The sequence below is a fragment of the Cyprinus carpio genome, chromosome B23 (genome assembly GCF_018340385.1).
Source record: "Cyprinus carpio isolate SPL01 chromosome B23, ASM1834038v1, whole genome shotgun sequence".
Classification (NCBI taxonomy): domain Eukaryota; kingdom Metazoa; phylum Chordata; class Actinopteri; order Cypriniformes; family Cyprinidae; genus Cyprinus; species Cyprinus carpio.
The window spans coordinates 5384115-5402021 of NC_056619.1; the positions used below are offsets into that span (position 1 = coordinate 5384115).

General features: G+C 41.5%; 1 protein-coding gene across 1 annotated transcript in view; it reads right to left on the minus strand.

Moving 5' to 3' along the window:
• The window catches only part of LOC109064319 (serine-rich adhesin for platelets), a 49769-nt gene that overhangs the window by 2521 nt on the left and 29341 nt on the right, over positions 1 to 17907 (minus strand). Inside the window, exons 34-57 of the mRNA XM_042751351.1 lie at positions 17572 to 17835; positions 16754 to 17014; positions 16200 to 16457; positions 15857 to 16117; positions 15477 to 15743; positions 15099 to 15362; positions 12321 to 12578; positions 11938 to 12198; positions 11531 to 11791; positions 11127 to 11387; positions 9314 to 9580; positions 8913 to 9170; positions 6492 to 6752; positions 6111 to 6371; positions 5759 to 6016; positions 5268 to 5531; positions 4382 to 4642; positions 2501 to 2761; positions 2163 to 2423; positions 1770 to 2030; positions 1421 to 1681; positions 880 to 1167; positions 491 to 727; positions 57 to 122 (exon numbers count right to left, since the gene is read on the minus strand). Of these exons, the coding sequence (XP_042607285.1) occupies positions 57 to 122; positions 491 to 727; positions 880 to 1167; positions 1421 to 1681; positions 1770 to 2030; positions 2163 to 2423; positions 2501 to 2761; positions 4382 to 4642; positions 5268 to 5531; positions 5759 to 6016; positions 6111 to 6371; positions 6492 to 6752; positions 8913 to 9170; positions 9314 to 9580; positions 11127 to 11387; positions 11531 to 11791; positions 11938 to 12198; positions 12321 to 12578; positions 15099 to 15362; positions 15477 to 15743; positions 15857 to 16117; positions 16200 to 16457; positions 16754 to 17014; positions 17572 to 17835 (6081 nt within the window). The remainder of the gene's footprint in view (positions 1 to 56; positions 123 to 490; positions 728 to 879; positions 1168 to 1420; positions 1682 to 1769; positions 2031 to 2162; positions 2424 to 2500; positions 2762 to 4381; positions 4643 to 5267; positions 5532 to 5758; positions 6017 to 6110; positions 6372 to 6491; positions 6753 to 8912; positions 9171 to 9313; positions 9581 to 11126; positions 11388 to 11530; positions 11792 to 11937; positions 12199 to 12320; positions 12579 to 15098; positions 15363 to 15476; positions 15744 to 15856; positions 16118 to 16199; positions 16458 to 16753; positions 17015 to 17571; positions 17836 to 17907) is intronic.

The window sequence follows — 17907 nt, forward strand, 5'->3', positions numbered from 1 at the left end:
AAATGCTCTTAATTGTTGTGTAAGTAAGCTGTGAATGAGTCTGTAGTTCATCTCACCAGGGGTCAGTGATGCATAAATCCTTGCATATTCCAGATTTCTCTTCCGACGGTTTAAGGTTTGACCTGTAAAAACAATGCGTTAAAATGTTTTGTTTTGCACAGACATACCTGCCAGATATGTACATAGTAACTTAGGGTTTAAATAACAGCTGATTCCTATTTCCAAGAAAAGAAAAAAAAATCCCAATTTCCAAGACATTTTCTCTCAGTTCGTTAAAAAAATTAAAAATAAATAAATCCTCAGTACAACTTCAAGCTACTTTATGCAACACTATGATAAGTATTACTTGCAAGAAATGTACTTATGGAGTGAGAACATTTAAAAAAAAAAATAATCTGTGTTCAAATTGCATTTTCATCTGAAATCAGTGCAGAAAAAAGAAAAATCTAATTTCATCTGGGCTATAACCCACAGGTCCATTTTTTCTTACCAGTAGCTACTCTAGATGCAAGACTCTCTCCTGCAGTGTTCCAGGCTGACACAGCAACATTAGAGGCCTGCAGGCCAGAGACCTCACAGCTGAGGTTTGAGGTGAGACAGACAGGCACCCTGCCGTCAGAGCTCAGCTGGTAAACCCTGTATCCTGTGGTAAGAGCTGAGGACCTCCAGGCCACTGTGGCAGAGGAACTGTCCCCCCTGAAGGTGACATTCATCGGTGGACAGGGCACTGAAGAGAGTATAGAGTAATAGATCAAGACAGAGAATATTTTAGCATGTTCTATACAAACTTCTTATTTTTCTGAGATCATTCTGCCTAATATAACCTTAGATTTAGGTGTTTTTTTTCCAGCATTGAAAGTTTTAATTGTTATCTGATACCTGTGACACCAGTAACAGCCTGAGATGGTCTGCTGATCCCAGCTGAGTTTTGTGCAAGCACAGTCACACTGTAAGAGGAGCTACAGGAAACAGGAAACTCAAAGTAGCTGATGTCTGTCCAGTAGGATGACACCTCCATAAGGGACTCTGGGTTGTCCTGGATATCACCGGTCACCCGTACCAGGTACGTGACGTCAGGACAGTACACAAAATTCCAGTAGACCCTGATTAGAGTGGCATCAGCCATCAGATGGGTCCTCACCCTCACGGTGGCAGGAGGACATGGGACTGCAGGAGAGATCAGCAGAGGGTTAAATAGTGATAGAGTTATTGTTGTACAATTTATTGAGAATCATTTTCATTAATATTAAAAAATATTAAAATTAAAGCTACAAGAAACAGTAACTTAATATAACATAATAGCAAAATAGTTTATTTTTATATTATCCACCTCTTTACTCATCCACCGATTTTCAAATTTAAGTACTATAATCTTCAGATAAACAGATCCCGTAACATTCTCAGACATGTCTGGTTGTACCTGCTCCTCTCTGGATTGGCACCGTGAGGGAGCTGTTGCAGGTTCCATCCGAAGCCAGCGCACTGAAATTGTACAGCATCCCACAAGTCAGTCCGTGAATGCTACAGGACGTGCTCGTGGTGTCGCAGTGAAGCATGTGCCCATCTATAGTTTGAGCCATTGTGAAGTACTGCAGCGAACCTTGGCCCTCCACCCAAGAGAGTGTGGCAGTCCTGGTGTCACACTGCACTTCCACAGTCATGTTCTGTGGCTCACAGGGCACTATGTAGAGCAGAAGAAATAGTATGGCATGAATTTCACACCAAAATAATGCTTTTCAATGTGTCTTCAAGCCAACATGTGGTCTCACCACTATAGAAGGTGACCTGCTGACTGGCCATGCTGGTGCAGTTTCCAGCTGAAGCGGTTATGCTAACATCATAAATCTGCCCGCAGTGCAGGTGAAGCAGGGTGCAGTTGTTTGCGGTGCTTCTGCAGGTGCGGACATCTCCATCTATACTGCTGGCGGTGAGTGAGTATGACTCGGCAACCAGAGAAGGTGACCATGCTGCCGTCATGCCGTTTGAGTCACACACTGGGTTCACTGTTATATTCTGAGGAGCACAAGGTGCTGTAAGAGAATTAAATAGAGAGGTTATACTGTAGGTGAGTGTGAATTATGCAGACTTTACATAGCTCTCGAATCTCACACACACAACAAGTTAGTATTGTGTAAGTGAGTAATAAGTGAGTAGTTGTGTACCTGTGTGCATCTTAAGAGGGGGACTCCGCAAGCTGCTGCATTTGTCGGAGGACGCAGAAATTATAATGGTGTACTGCATTCCACACTTCGCTCTGGAGAGGTCACAGGACGTGCCAGTGCTGTTGCACATCAAAATGCTTTGGTCATGACCTTCAGCTGTGGCCACATAGAAGGAAGTTCCCTCATTCATCTGCCAGCTAACCGTGATATGGCTGCTGTAACAGTCCGTGTGTGCCGTGATGGAGGTGAGGGCACATGGAGCTGCACACAGAAACGACAGAAATCTAGCTAGTCCACATTTCAAAATGGAAAACAAGCACGTTTGAGTGTGTTTGCACCTGTCTGAATCTGGAAGGCGTTGCCGGGTGTGCTTCTGCAGAATGAGTTCACAGCAGTAACGTGGAAGGTGTACGTGGCTCCACACAGCAGGTCGGGAACATTGCAGTGCAGATCTGTAGCCGAGCAGCTGGAGTTGGTTCCGCCCCTTTCCACTGCCAGTACAGTGTAAGACTCCGCCCCCTTTGCTTGTAGCCAATTCACCCAAGCTGAGTTGGTAACACAGTCCAGGTTTCCTGTCTCTCCTTGAGGAACACAAGGAGCTAAAAATACACAAAAACAGTCTGTTAGCTTGCTAGCATCAATAGGCATTTCCACAAATACATTCAATAAATTAAACAGTGTTTTTTATTATTTTCTGTGCCAATACAGCACATAAGGTACAATACATGTGTAAATTAAACAGTGTTTTTTATTATTTTCTGTGCCAATACAGCACATAAGGTACAATACATGTGCAAGCTACAAGGAGAAATGTCTCCTCTATTTCTGACTAGGGCTGGTCAGTTTGACTGTCTCGTCGTACGGTACCTAAGGGGTTAATCTCTTGTACATGCAGGACATCAGTGATTGGCTCTGGTGAATGCAACATTTTAAATATCAAAGTTGAGAGCGCTCTACCTAAAAAGGATATTTTGCTGTCTAAGGGTAAGAGTTTAGAGTTTTGGAGCAAGGGAAGAAAAAGCCTGGTCTGAAAAGACGATGAGGAAAACAGTAAAGAGCCATCAGAGGCAAGGCCTAGGAGAGTTAGAGTTAAAACGTAATGAGGTTCCAAGCCATAATATACGTAATGGTCTATATGAGTCTATATGCAAGGCCTTATACGTAATGGTATAATATGTAGTCTATATGAAACGTCTGGTTCCTGTCAGGACTCTAACAGCTTTTTGGAAATATTGTAAATTATTTAGGGTAGATTTTGTAACCCCTGCAAGCAATGCATTGCAGTAATCAATGTGGGAGAAAACAAATGTATTGTTCAGTTTTTCTGCCACAGTAAATGACAGAATGTGTTGCATTTTGCACTGAAAACTATTTGAAATTTATTAAAATGATTTGGACTGATTTATTGTGTTGTTTACATTTTGTTCCTTTGAGTCTGTAAAAACCTCAACAAACTGGAAAAAAAAGTGTAATGTAAGTCTTATCAAGTAATGTGCAATGTAATCTTGGTAAAATGGATTTCATAAAATTGGTATCGAAAAAAGTATTGTTCAGGAACCGGTACTGAAGTCAAGGTGTCGGTATTGATATTAAATGTTTGAACGATATCCAGCCCTATTTCTGACATACTCCATGTGCCTGCGCTACTTCCAACAACAATACAGTACAAATGGAATCTGAACTGAACTTTCACTTTGTGTGGTCTAGGACTGGACAGGGATATAATGCTTCATCCATTAGATTGCTTTAGAGCAAGCAGTTACAGAATATTAAACATGGAAAAAACGGTGTCAGTGTTACTTTCAGTTAGAATTACAACTAAATTTTCTGCTGTAAAGCAGCTCTACATGTACAGTACATCAATGAAACAATAATTTAACTAATTAACAAAGCTGAATGATTAATCAAAGCTTACTGAATAATCTGTAAAATAGTTGAAAACATTTTTTTTGAGGCTCTCAACACTAGGGCTGCAACAAAGTATTATTTTGATAATGTAACGATTATTAGAACAATTACTGTAGACACGATGGTACTGCAGTTTTAAAATCTCCCGACCTTTTCAGTGGGTAGTAAACAACTTTAGATTTCAGAGAAGATTGTGTAAATCAATTTGTTAATTTAATTGTAGCAATTTTTAATTAGCTGTCCTTGAATTATTTTCGGTATGTATCTACATCCCATATCGATAGACTGCTGTGCATTGTTGTGAAGATTACCTGAGGTGACATTAACAGCTGTGCTGCGCCGGCTCTCACAGCCTCCTCTGACAGATGTTACAGTGACAGAATATGACTGTCCACATGACAAGCCACTGATTGAACAGCTGGTGCTGGTGGAATCACATGACAGGAAAGCTCCTCCACTGGTCTCTGCCCTCACATGGAAAGATTCTGCATCTGGATTGGCTGGCCATGTGACAGTCATGGAGCCAGCAGAGCAGTTCACCTCGACATCAACGGTGTGAGGAGGACAGGGCGCTAAAAAAAGAAAAACACCTTTCATATATCTGTTCTAATGAGGTTTAGAATGTACTTAAACCCTCATCCTGACTTGGCGGTCAAGAGTGTAATTTCTATGCCAAAAGTAACTAGATGTTTACTGAGGAAAATGAGAATAATTCTTGCTAATGCAAAACCTGCCACCGCAATGCTAGGATGTTCTTGGTGGTAGCTGTAGGTGGTAGGTGTTTCTATATGTTACTAACTGGTTGTTATTGTCATGTGGTGCTAAAGTGTTCTGAAGTGTCTTTGAAAATGAAATGCGTGTGTGTAAATGTTTGTTGATGGAGGGTGTATTTTATGTTTTGTTTTTATTATTAATTAATTAAATTGAATTAAAGTAACTATGGTTTTCAGAATCACTAGAAGCTTCCTGGCAAGTGTGTTGGAGCTAGTTGTAGCTAAACTTTGCATGATACTGGTCCTTCTGGAGCAAGTTTGGAAACCCCTGGTTTACACCCTCAAAAATTTAAATTACAAATGGCTTACTGACAAACTAACTCTAAGCGTGGGGTACACAAAATAATTTCAGCATTTAAAAAAAAAAAAATCACATATCTTTAAACTCAAATGTACATTTTAAAAGTCTGAGTGTGCAACTCACCAGTATGAACTTTTGTGAACAAACTTTCTTCGCTGCTGCATGTGTGGTCCATAGACAGCACAGACACATTATAAGTCTCCCCGCAGAGCAGATGCTCTAGGTTACAGTGTGGCACACTGCTATTGCAGTAGACCATATGGGTGCCGTCTACAGTGATACCCTCAGCCTGGTAGGACAACGCCCCACTGGCACTTTGCCACGTCACAGCCGCAGAGTTAGACAGGCAAACAAGAGAAGCCTGCACGCTGGTAGGTGCACACGGAACTGAGGAAGTGGTGGCATATGAGGAGTTAATGTCCATGGGCATAGTGAAGATCATTCAAAGTTTGTTTGGACTTGTCAACAAAGATAGATATCGGATATCAGCTGATTACATCAGAAAAATTACAGTCTATACACAGTGATGTTGCTGTACAGCAGTGCCAGAAACACTGCTATATTTTGCATTCCATGTTGCTGAAGAAGTGGTGTAATGTGGAAAACTTCCTTACCTGAGTGTAACTGAGAAAAGGCGTTTTGACTGTTACAGTGGCTGTCCTGGGCGGTGAGTGTGAGGTTGTAAGCTTGGCCACAGTGCAAGCTGGCTAATCTGCAGCTGGTGGTGGGGCTGCTACAATATACTTGGTGCCCATCTGGACTGGATGCTTGGACCAGGTAGGAGGCAACACGCTCTCCTTGTTCCCAGGACACTACACCTGTGTGGCTGCTACACTCCATTTGAGCAACGATTCCATGTGGCTCACACGGAACTGGGACGAAAAAGGAATGGACAGGAAAAATTGAGTTCGTCTCAATGGGTATTCAAGTAAATATCTGTAAATTATGTGTGTGTAGTCATCCTACCTGTGTCCAGCTGTACACTATGACTCGGTGCGCTTGTACACACGCGGTCGGAGGCAGTCACGCTGATGCTGTACGTGAGTCCACACAGTAGATCACTAAACTCACATGTAGTACTACTGCTGTTGCATGAAGATGCGAAGCCCCCACTGCCCTGGGCAACAGCAGTATAAGAGAGAGCTCCTTTGCTAGGCTGCCAGGACACATCAACCACACCAGATCCACAGCTCAGGTTTGCCTGAATGTGGTTGGGAACACATGGCACTGAGGAAAAAAATGGGAATTGATACTTCATTCCAAAGTTGTGGTTGGATATTCTAGCACTTACTGTCATATGGATAAAGTTCAACTGCATTGTATCTTGTTTTATTCGGGGTCACCAACCTGAATGCAGTGTTGTGATCTCACTCCTTGACACATTACACTGGTGGCCAATGGCAAGCACACTGATGTTGTAAATAGAACCGCATCCAAGGTTAGGCATGACACAGGAAGTATTTGTGCTGTCACATCTTGTCATCTGGCCGCCTGTGCTAATGGCATGCACCTCATATGATTCTGCCCCTGCCCCAAGATTCCATTGCACATGGGCAGAGTTTGTAGAACAGAGCAAATTCGACTCCACTTTCTCAGGTGGACAGGGCACTGTTCATATGAGAGAGAGAGCAAAAAGTCGGAGAGAGATAAGATTTGTGGCGAAAAAGATATCAGAATTTTTTTTTTTTTAAATTTTTTTTTTGAAACGGTTAAGAGTCATCCTTAGGAATTTTTTTTTTTTAACCATTGAATGTCTTGCAAATTATTTTATCACATTTAGCACCATCATCACTTACACCCAGATACATTTAGCATCTGGCTCATATTGGAGATCTGAACCTTCTGATGCATTCTCAAAATGTTTTTGTATTCATCGTCTTCAAAATAGTATTTGTAAAATTAAAAGTATTTTGTTCACTGACAGCTTTATCATCAGATCTGCCATTAAATAATGCTAATATGTAATTATGAATTTGCTCTGCAGTAAATCGCTGAGCCATGTCAAAATTTGCTAATGATACTTGACTATTCTATTGTTTTATGTCTGTGGTGAATTTTATGAGTGACACAATCACATGGCTTTACAGACTGCATCAGTAGTCAATCGTACAGACATTTCTGATCCTTAAAAATGTCATAATTATGGGCGTCGGACTGGGGGTAAAACCAGTACTGATTACCAGGGGCGCAAAGGAAGAGAGGGCCCTTGAAAAGTCTGGAATATATTTTATTTTACCTGGATATTTTCATGGCGGGGGGGCATGGGGGCCCATCAGGACTGCCTATGCATAGGGTCCGGGATCTTGTGCAACGCCCGATTACTACATTGCTACATGTAGGTGCTGCATTTCAAAGGGTTCATCGGGTGCAAAATTCACTTTTACATGTTGTTTGAACTAGATTTTGAAACACCTTAAAGGTGCAGCTTGGACATATCTTCAGTGAAGGACCCAGGGTCATAGGGTGTTTCGGGTCTTTGATCTTCAGACACCCTCACCTGGGCGACCCAACTGGGGTTGATCAGGCCCTGGTTTGTGTCCAAGCAGCGCGCTACTCCATACTTCTCCCCTTTTGATCCATAACCACCTTGAGGCTTTTACATGTTGTTTGAACTAAAATGTGTCTTGGCAGTGTGTGTACACAACCACCCCACAATGATAAAAATCCACCCAGTGTTCTTTTTTTATGGGAGTCTTATGAAGGGGTCATATTTATGTTAAAGACTTTTCATTAAAGGGTTTGTATGATCTACTGTACATTATTGTTTCTCCTCTATGCCCCACCTTTCTGTAATGCATCGATTTTTACAAAGCTCATCAGTCTGAAAAGCAAGGTGTGCTCTGATTGGCCAGCTATCCAGTGTGTTGTTATTGGCTGAATACCTCAAGCGTGTGATGGAAATGTTACGCCCCTTGCCATGCTGTGTCCCGGCTCGATGAGACAAAGCCAATAAATCTCATTACAAACGAGGCTTTTGTAGCATTCACTAGGGACATAATTGATTAAAATGACTTATGCTATCTTTTTACGCGTTGCATTGCATCGCACCATGTAAACATAAAGCCATGTCTGCATTTGTGATCGGAGAAACGACAAACAACAAGCGCTACACTACACTGCTCAAAACTTGAGTTTGAATCATCAGTGGCAAATCCTTTAAATATGAAAACGTACTTACAGACTGTGAGTCAGCATTATTTGTCAGAACATTGGCATAGTAGGCTACTCTCCCAGGAAACAGTCTTCGTCTTCCATAAAATGTGTTGCACACATCTGAATATTTGGTTTGAACTGTTCTGGAACAGTGCTATAAATACAACTTAACCACTGATTTCTAGTTGTGCCCTCTTTTGGAAGGCCAAACAAAGTAGGTTCTCTTTCACAATGAAACACAGAGCATCTCCACAACATTAGGCAGCAACAATACTACAGCAAGAATCAAATTTACACCTTCTTTCTTTGCGTGAACATTTGGGCTGTGTTATGCAAATCTTCCCACACAGTGACGTAGACGTGGGGGCGTGTTTAAACGAGGCGTTTCAGGGGCGTGGACGAGTCTTAACTTTTATAAAGAATATCTCTTTGGGTTTGAGACTTTAGTCTTTGCAACTTTAGGGATCTTATCTATACAAGAACAGCTTTTAACACTCCAAAGAGAAATGAAAACTTGAAATCGCATCATATGACCCCTTTAAGACCCTAAAGAACCATATCAGCTTGTTGAAAATGGGCATCCGATGACCCCTTAATGAATTTTCTCCTTCTTACCCGATGCCACTGCCAGGGCTGTGCCAGGCATGCTGTGACAATGTCCATCATATGATATCATAGTAACATTGTATGTTTGTCCACAGGCTAGTCCCCTCAGTTCACAGTTAGTGGAGTTGCTGGAGCAGGTGGAGACAAGCCCCTTTGGTGTCTCGGCATTAGCAGTGTAGGAAATAGACCCATCAGTGGGAGTCCACTGCAGCAGCACAGAGTCAGTGTAGCAGTCAAGTGTAGCAGTAACCTCCGGGGCACAGGGAACTACAGGAAACATATAATGATAATGTTATGCAAAGTACAACCATATAAGACAAACAATGTAAATGATATATAAAAATCAAAAGACAGAACAGATTTCTTGCATCTAGAACAACAACAGAAAAACTAGGAAAACATAACTATACCTGTGCGGAAGTGTTCTGCCTGACTGGGCAAACTGGAGCATTCATCCCCAACAGCAATCACTTGAACAGTGTAATTATCTCCACAGATGAGATCATTAAGAGTACAATGTGTAACAGGCCCAGAGCTCTCACAGGACATGAAATTGAATGTTCTGCTCCAGGCGTAAGCAACATAGTTCAACGCCCCCATGCTTGCATTCCAAGACACATGTGCCTCAGCAGTGGCACAGTCCAGCACCACAGACACACCTGTAGGAACACAGGGCACTGCGAAAGAGAGAGAGAGAAAGAGTCAGCTTCCTTGAATTTGTCTGTGTGCTATGCAGTTTTAGTTGAGTAGAGCAGTGGTTCCTAACTATGTTCCTGGAGTACCCTCAACAGTGCACATTTTGTGTGTTTTCAATTGAGCACACCTGGGCCCGTATTCACGAAACATTTTATTTTACTACTAAGAGTTCTCCTGAATAGTTAAGAGTTTTCTATTAAAACCTATTCATAAAGCTGCTGAGACAAATCTCTACTAAGGAATAGAGAGAGGTCTTAAACTAAGAGTAAGGGTGGGGTTGACCTCGCTGCTGGATGATGTCAGAGTGCTTATTAACTATGCACACAGTGATTGGCTGATAGGGGAGAGGAGGGGTCTCTGTCAGAGATTTATGCATAGAAATATTGTAGAGTGCAATTTTATGTTGCCATATTCAAATAAAGATTTTAAAATGCAGGCTAAGTGTCACTAATTAAACAAGTATATGTTCAGCTAACTGTCAGCCTCTTACATGTGTGCTTCTCATAAACAATTAGTGAATATGCATATAAACAGCCTTTTAATTAACAGAGTAGAATAATCATGGCTGATAGTATGACATGCAAATGTAAAAGAAAACCAAACTGGATGCAAGCAACAGCTGTTATTTCTTGCCCAAACTGGTTAATGAATACAAGATTATAATCAAAGGAAAATTTGGAGTTGGGATAACCTCCGAAACCAAAGGCGATACTTTTTTAAAAGCTCATTATCATCAAATGTTTTTAAAATGTTTACATCCCGAGGCAGATTGCCGGCAACAGCCATTTTAAGATAGTTTGTGGCTTGGTCTTAGTGACTTAGAAGTCCTCTCTTCACTACTCCTAACTTTTTTAGATTTAGGAGCTAGTTTTAGTGCTAAAACACTTTTTAAAAAACTCTTAGAGCAAAAAATTTAGGAGTCCTAAATTTAGGACCGACATGGCCATTATTTTTAAGATATTCTCCTAAATTGGGGAGTTATGATCTACTTTTAGCCTTAAGATGTTTAGTGAATATGGACCCTGATTCAACTCACCAGTACATTAGTAGAGAGTCCAAAGACTGAAATGGGTGTGTCAGACAAAAGATAGATGCAAAATGTGCAATGTTGGGGACTCTAGTAATGTGGTTGGGAATAACTGGAAATAGAGCATAATCCCTAAGGCCGATTAGAGTCCAGACTTTACTCAGATTATCTACTCTAAGGCTAATTAAGCTATATTCTTAGTGGGATTTGATGGCTGAAAATTCCTGGAGAACCTTCTTTGTGAATGCAACTAAGAAGGAATGGAAAACTATGGAATATTTGATCCTGGGATCAAACCATAGCAAAATTATCCAGTTTAGTACCAGGAAGACACAGGAAGGATCTGTGTGTGCATGAACAAAATCACCCAATGCCAGAACAGTTACGGAAATTTTTTTCAACAAATGATCCAGAATATTTATGTGGCTTAAGTGCTTTAGTGTATGATACTTGTGTATTTGTGTCTTATATTTATGTTGTAGTTTGTTTGCTTGCATTACCTGAGTTAAGAGCACTCAGCGCACTGGGTGTGGAGTTACATTGGCGACTGGAGGCAATCACGCTAACATTGTATGTTTCACCACAGGACAGTTTGGGCATGCCACAGCTCGATAACCAGGACATGCATGTTCCCAAAGGCCCATTTGGGCCCTGCACTGTCGCTGTGTAGTATTCTGCACCTTCAGCTGGCTCCCAAGATACAGTAGCGATGTTGGAGATGCAGTCCGTAAAGCCAAAGACAGATGTGGGAGTACAGGGCTCTGCAGGAAGACAGAGTGGCATAATCTGTAGTCAACAAGTGGAACAGCGTTGTGCCAAGCCTGTGCTGTCCTTTCAAAAGCAAAAAAAGGGTATGTACTTCTTTTGACACCATATCTTTGGGTGTGTGCGAGAGGGTTCTAACCTGTCTGCAGTACTGAAGCATTACTGGGTTGGCTCCGACATACATTTCCCACAACTTGCACAGTCAGATAGTACGACTGACCACACTCGAACTCAGAGAATTGTGCACTTGTGGTATTGGTTGAGAGTTCCACCCGGTGACCGCTGGTAGATTCTGCAGACACCAGGTACATCTCAGCATTTTCACTTGCTTCCCAAATGAGGGAACCCACTCTCATGTCACAGTCGAAAGAGGATACCAGGTTTTGAGGGATACATGGCGCTGTACAAAATACAGACAATCTCGTTAGATTACCAAAAACATTTTTTTAAGCATATAGTCACTTTACAGCTATAGAACGGCAAAGTAGTTTCAGTTATTGTTGTCTTCTACGTATAATTTTTCCTTATTTTTTCTTAGACACTCACCCATGTGGATGACTGTGCCATCACTGGGCCCACTGCTACAGATTTGGGCATTGGCAATGACTTGGACAAAGTAAATTTCTCCACAGTGCAGTTCCTCCCAGATACAGTAAGTTGTATTTGTTATGCAGACATGCGTGTGGTTATCCTGTCCTATGGCAATGGCAGTGTAAATATCTGTGCCATCACTGCTTGCCCAGCTGACAGCTCCAAGGTTATTTTCACACTCTGCATAGGTCTCAATGTGGTATGGCACACATGGGGCTATAGAAAAAAGCAGTGATTGATACAAATGTGGTATAAATGTCAGAAAGTCTTTTCTTTAGCAATTTAGTCATTTGTGAGTTTGGAGTTTCACTACAGCCTTTATGAGTGCTGGGTCTTACCAGTGGTAAAATGTGCGGGTGTGCTTGGTATGCCGTCACAGACACCATTTTCCCCCAGTGTTGTGAAGGTGTAGGTCTGTCCACAAAGAAGCTCCACTGTTAGTGTAGATTCAGATGTCTGGAAGGAGTCGTCGTATCCTAGGTTGCTTGTTATGTGCACTTTATAACTTAGTGCACCTTTGCTGTGACTCCAGTTTAAGACAACCGTGTTGTTATCACATGATCCTGAAACTGTCGGTTGAGTTGGCTGACAAGGTTCTGAAGAAACAGATACGGCAGAGATTTCATTGTGATGTAAAAGCCTAGTGGACATTAAAGGAGTGGTCTAATGCGGTTTCATGCATTCTGACTTATTTACACTGTTAAAGAGTTGGATTCCCATGCTAAACATGGCCAAAGTTTGAAACAACGAGTTGGACATATGACTGAGTTTCTGTGCCAAATACAGTCCTTCAGAGTTCATATAAGTCTCTGAAAGTTTTTTACAAGTATGGCCCTGTATGACGTCATGAAGGGTGGAAATCCTTGTATGGGCACTTTTCCCAGAAGAGTGCATGCACACATCAACCAGAGCGAACGCACTTCAATCAGGATACGGAAGTCATCTGCAGTGCTGCACAGGACTTACTTGAAAATAATTTCTTGTTTTGTTTTTAGACCACGAAATCAACAATGTCACCAAATAAGTGTGTTTTTGGTTGTGAGGGGAAAGATAACCTTCTTCAGCTTCCCAAAGAACATAGCATTAAGGGAAGAGTGGATGCAGTTTGTTTCTTGTTTGCAGTTTGTTTGTTTGTTCTCGACATTTTGGTGACAAATCTTTTATAAACAAATTTAAAAAATCAAGTCAGTAGTTTTTGTTCCTGTTTTATTTATGTCGATGTCACAGCTTGCAGATGATCGCTACTCAAATGCATCATGTAATCTTGACTCCTTAGCTCCACCCACAACCATGCCTCCAAGATCTCGACTGTTTTCAGAGAGAAGCGTAAAGCTGTAGCTGTCTTTTATCTGTCTGACACTGTATCTGTCTTTTATCTGTCAGACTTCTGACACAAGTCTGATTAAAATTAAGGATTTTTAGGGGATATTAGGGTGTGATGTTATTATATGTGTTCAAGATTAACATGACTTTGGCAGAAACTGTGTGTGTTATGTCCCCTTTTAAAGGTGCAGTGTAAATTTTAGCAACAGCTAGCAGTGAGGTTGTGAATTGCACATAGAGAAGCTACCGACACAGGACAAAGTTGTCGTCGACTGAGACAGCAATGAGTAGCTAGTCAAGCAATGAGGTTTCTTTACAAATGTAAATTACGGAATTATATTTACTTAAAGGGACAGTTCACCCAAAAATGAAAAGTTGATGTTTATCTTCTTACCCCCAGGGCATCCAAGATGTAGAGGACTTTGTTTTTTCAGTAGAATACAAACAAAGATTTTTAATTCAAACCGTTGCAGTCTGTCAGTCATATAATGGCAGTCAATGGGCTCCACGGCTTTAAGAGTAAAAATAACATACACAAACAAAACCTAATTAAACCCTGCGGCTCGTGACGATACATTGAGGCCTTAAGACATGAAACCATCGGTCTGTGCAAGTAACTGAACCGTATTTATATATTTTTTTCCCTCTGATCCACCGTAATGGTCAAATGCCCTGACCGCGGCCCATAGAAACAGTCACTAATGAGGCTTATGCTATCTACTTATTTTTTTATGTATGTCGTGAGTCACTGGATGTTTTTTGTGCGGTCGGTAAAGCTGGACATTGCAGTGGATCAGAGGTAAAAAAATATATAAATACAGTTGTTTTTTTTGCAGAGAGAGAATTTTTTGTCTTAAGACCTCAATGTATCATCACGAGCCACAGGGTTTAACTTGGTTTTGTCTGTGTACGTTTTTTTTTACTCTCAAAGCCATGGAGCCCACTGACTGCCATTATATGAATGATAGACTGCAGCGGTTTGAGTTAAAAATCTTTGTTTGTGTTCTACTGAAGAACTACTGGTTAATGAAAGATTTCTGTCAATAGATTATCCTAAATATTACACACTGCACCTTAATCTTTTTTTTTTTCAAGCAAGTTTGAAATTTATCATCTGGTGTGCGGGACAATGTGGAGTCTACAATCTGGCACTTTTGGTTGCATGCTTGTAAAAAGATAAACTTGACAATTTTCTGTTTTTTAGTATGCTAGGCTGTAGTGTGAGATGAATCATCAATCAGAGACGTTGGATTGTTCTGTATCAGAGAGAGACAGCCTTGTTCCTGGAGGGTTACCTTCTTGAAAACTTCAGTTTCAACACACCTGCTTGTTTTTTCAAGTAATCCTGAAAACCTTAATTATCTCAATAGGTAGGTTTGCTTAGGGTTGGATCTGAACATTGTAGGATAGTAACGCTCCAGTGGCCTGTTAACCAACTTGATTGAACAAGCTCTTGAGTTTCAGATTTAAGCTTCAAATTAATAAAACCAAAGAAATCAAACCCAGTTTAGGACAAGTTCAGCAGACTCACAGTCTGGGGTGGGTGCACCAAAGTAAAACCTGCTCCAGAGCAGGTTAAACTTGTAGCGAAATCTACCATGGTGATGCACACTGCTGAAGATCAAGCCATCTTCTTCAACCCAGAAAAACAGGAATCTTCTCAAACTAAACTCAAACTTACCTGGGTAGCCACTAAAACCAACTTTGTGAAATAGGCCTCAGAAGCAGGGTTGGCTACCCCTGTTGAGTTATATATATTCTCAAAATGAAATTTGAAGGATAGTATCATCTACCTGTTGTAATGTGTACAGTGCTGCTGAAGTCACTATGGCAGTGGCTACTGTAGGCAGTGACGGTGAAGGCATACTCCACTCCACACTGCAACCCACTCTTTTCACAGCTGTCAGTTGTAGAGTTACAGATTGTATCTGATTCTCCTGTGCTGAGGGTGGCGCTAACAAGGTAGTATAGCACATCGTCCATTTGTTCCCAAGTTACTATGGCTGTGCTTGGCTTGCACTGAAGGTCCACGTTCACATACAAGGGAGCACAGGGGCCTAGAGGTCAAATGACAAATTAGTTAAATTTGATATTCCAGTTATCAGCTGTTTTTATTTTCTACAGCTACTCTGGAAGTCTATCCCTTTTTCAAAAGAAATATTGCGACTCACGTGTTTGGAAGGTCACTCCTGTTTCCTGGGTAATTTGACATTCATCATTGATTGCTGTGAGCCTGACCGTATAAGTCTGTCCGCAGGCCAGTTCGCTGATATTACAGAAATTCTCTTGAGAGATACAGGAGGAAATGTAGCCATTGTTACTGATAGCCGTGAGTTCATAGGATGCTGCTCCACCGCTCCAAGCCCAGCTGAACAATGCAGTGGCATTCTCACAGTTCACGTCAACAGTCACTGAATCGTAAACTGGCTTACAGGGGGCTGGACACAAAAACACAGCAGTGATGAACAGCTCGGTAGATGGCACAATTTTCTGTTATTTAAACAAAGAATACAAATGGTTCCTAAATGGTGTAGTTTCTAAGATGTCTAACCTGATGTGAAAAGAATTGTCTCGCTGTCTGTACTGTTGTAAATTTCTCCAATGGCGCGTACTTGAGTGTTGTAAACCGCTCCACAGATCAACCCCGTCACACTGCAGCTGGAGCTAGTTGTGGAGCAGGACAGGCTGTGTCCATTGCGACCCTCCAGGAAAGCCACGTATGACACTGCCCCCAAACTCTCCTCCCAAGACACGGTCCCTACATCACTTGCACAATTCAGATGGGTTTGCACGTTCTGGGGCGGGCAGGGTTCTGGTGAATCATACAGACTCAGTTATTGGACGCCTGTGCAGAAAGCACTAAAATCATTGGTATACTGGCAAATTGCATGCACCTGTGTTTAGAGTAGTTGACGCAGACACAGCAGTTCCTCGGCAGACATTGTTGTGTGCTGTAACTGAGATGTCATATGTCTGACTGCAGGACACATTATAGAGGGCACAGGAGGTGTCACTGGTGGAGCAGGACAACACTGATCCCAGATCAGTGGCAGCCTGTGCTGTGTACATAGAAGCACCTACACTTCTGTCCCATGACAGCTGGCCAATAGACAGGCTGTACTGAACTTCAACATTCTGAGGTGCACAAGGACCTGAGTTCATAACAAAGAGAAAGAAATCGATTACAGATACATTATAGTGGTACTAGCTATTTTGGGTGGTTGCAAGGGCATTACTATGCAATCAGGGAGGTGTTCTGAGAGGTAATCAACATGCTATTATATGGTTCCTATGGTGTACTGGGTTGATGCAAGGATGATGCTACAGTAAAGGCTATGGAGGGTGGAGAGCATTTTTAGGTGGTTGCTAGGGTGTTATGTGTGGTAGGGTGTTTGTAAGGGTATTGCTAGTTTGTATTCTAGGAGGTGTTCCCAGTGGTTTTAGTCACCTGTATTCAGATGTCCACTCATGGTTGCAGTGCTGTTGCAGGTCTGTCCTTCTGCTAACACAGTAATGTTGTAGCTCTCTCCACAGGCCAGTCCTGTCAGCTCACAGTTAGTTTTGTTCTTTCCACAGCTGAGCACGTGGCCAGATTCACTTTTTGCTGTGGCTGTGTATTGCATTGCCCCAGTGCCTGGCTGCCATGACAATACAGCCATACTTGATTGACAATCAATTAGTGCCCGAATGTTATGAGGCATACAAGGAGCTGAAATACAGACAAATATCTGCCAGTCAGACAATGTCATGCTACATCAAAAGTACCAAAAATTCAGGGTCCAGATTAACTTTTTGGAAAAAAAAAAAAAATCACTACATCTATCAATGGCACAAACACACACACACAAAAAAAAAAAAAAAATGTACCATGGTACTTTGGAGCATGTGTACCAATGTGCAGAACTCAGAATTTATTTACAAATGCATTTTAAACTCCAAATGACTTTCAAAAATTGTAATCAAATTTAAATGGCAAGTACAGAAATCCATAGAAGTGTAGTTTCAAAAACAAACAAAAAATGTAATATGATACAGAAAAGTTTTATTGCAAAACGGCTGGGACTATTTCTTGAGTGACTGTGTTTAATATATTTTTACTGCTATTCAGTTATTTTTTTTTTATTCTAGTTCCAATTCAGAATCCAATTCAATACTGTGAGGTGTAACCCAATAAGAATCTGAATTCTGCATTAAAAACATTTAAAACAGAAACGTTTAGGGAAATTTGGTGTTTGTGTGTGTCAATATGTTCCCACTGGTTTCTACCTGAATGAACATCAGTGATGGCACTGGGCAAGCTGTCACAGTATCCGTCTGATGCTGTCACACTGACACGGTAGGTCTGTCCACAGACAAGTCTGTTAACTGTACAAGTGGTGGGGTTCATGCTCTGACAGCTTGTGAACTGGCCATTACTGTCCTCAAGCACAGCCGTGTAAAAGTCTGCTCCTGCACTCTCCTCCCAGAACACAGACAGGTCGTTCCCTTGGCAGCTCACATTAGCAGTCACATGATCCGGGACACAGGGCACTAAAGATGAAAGAAGTGACTGTGAATCAGTGAACCAAATCCGTGATTGTTAGAAAGAAAGACTGATTAGGA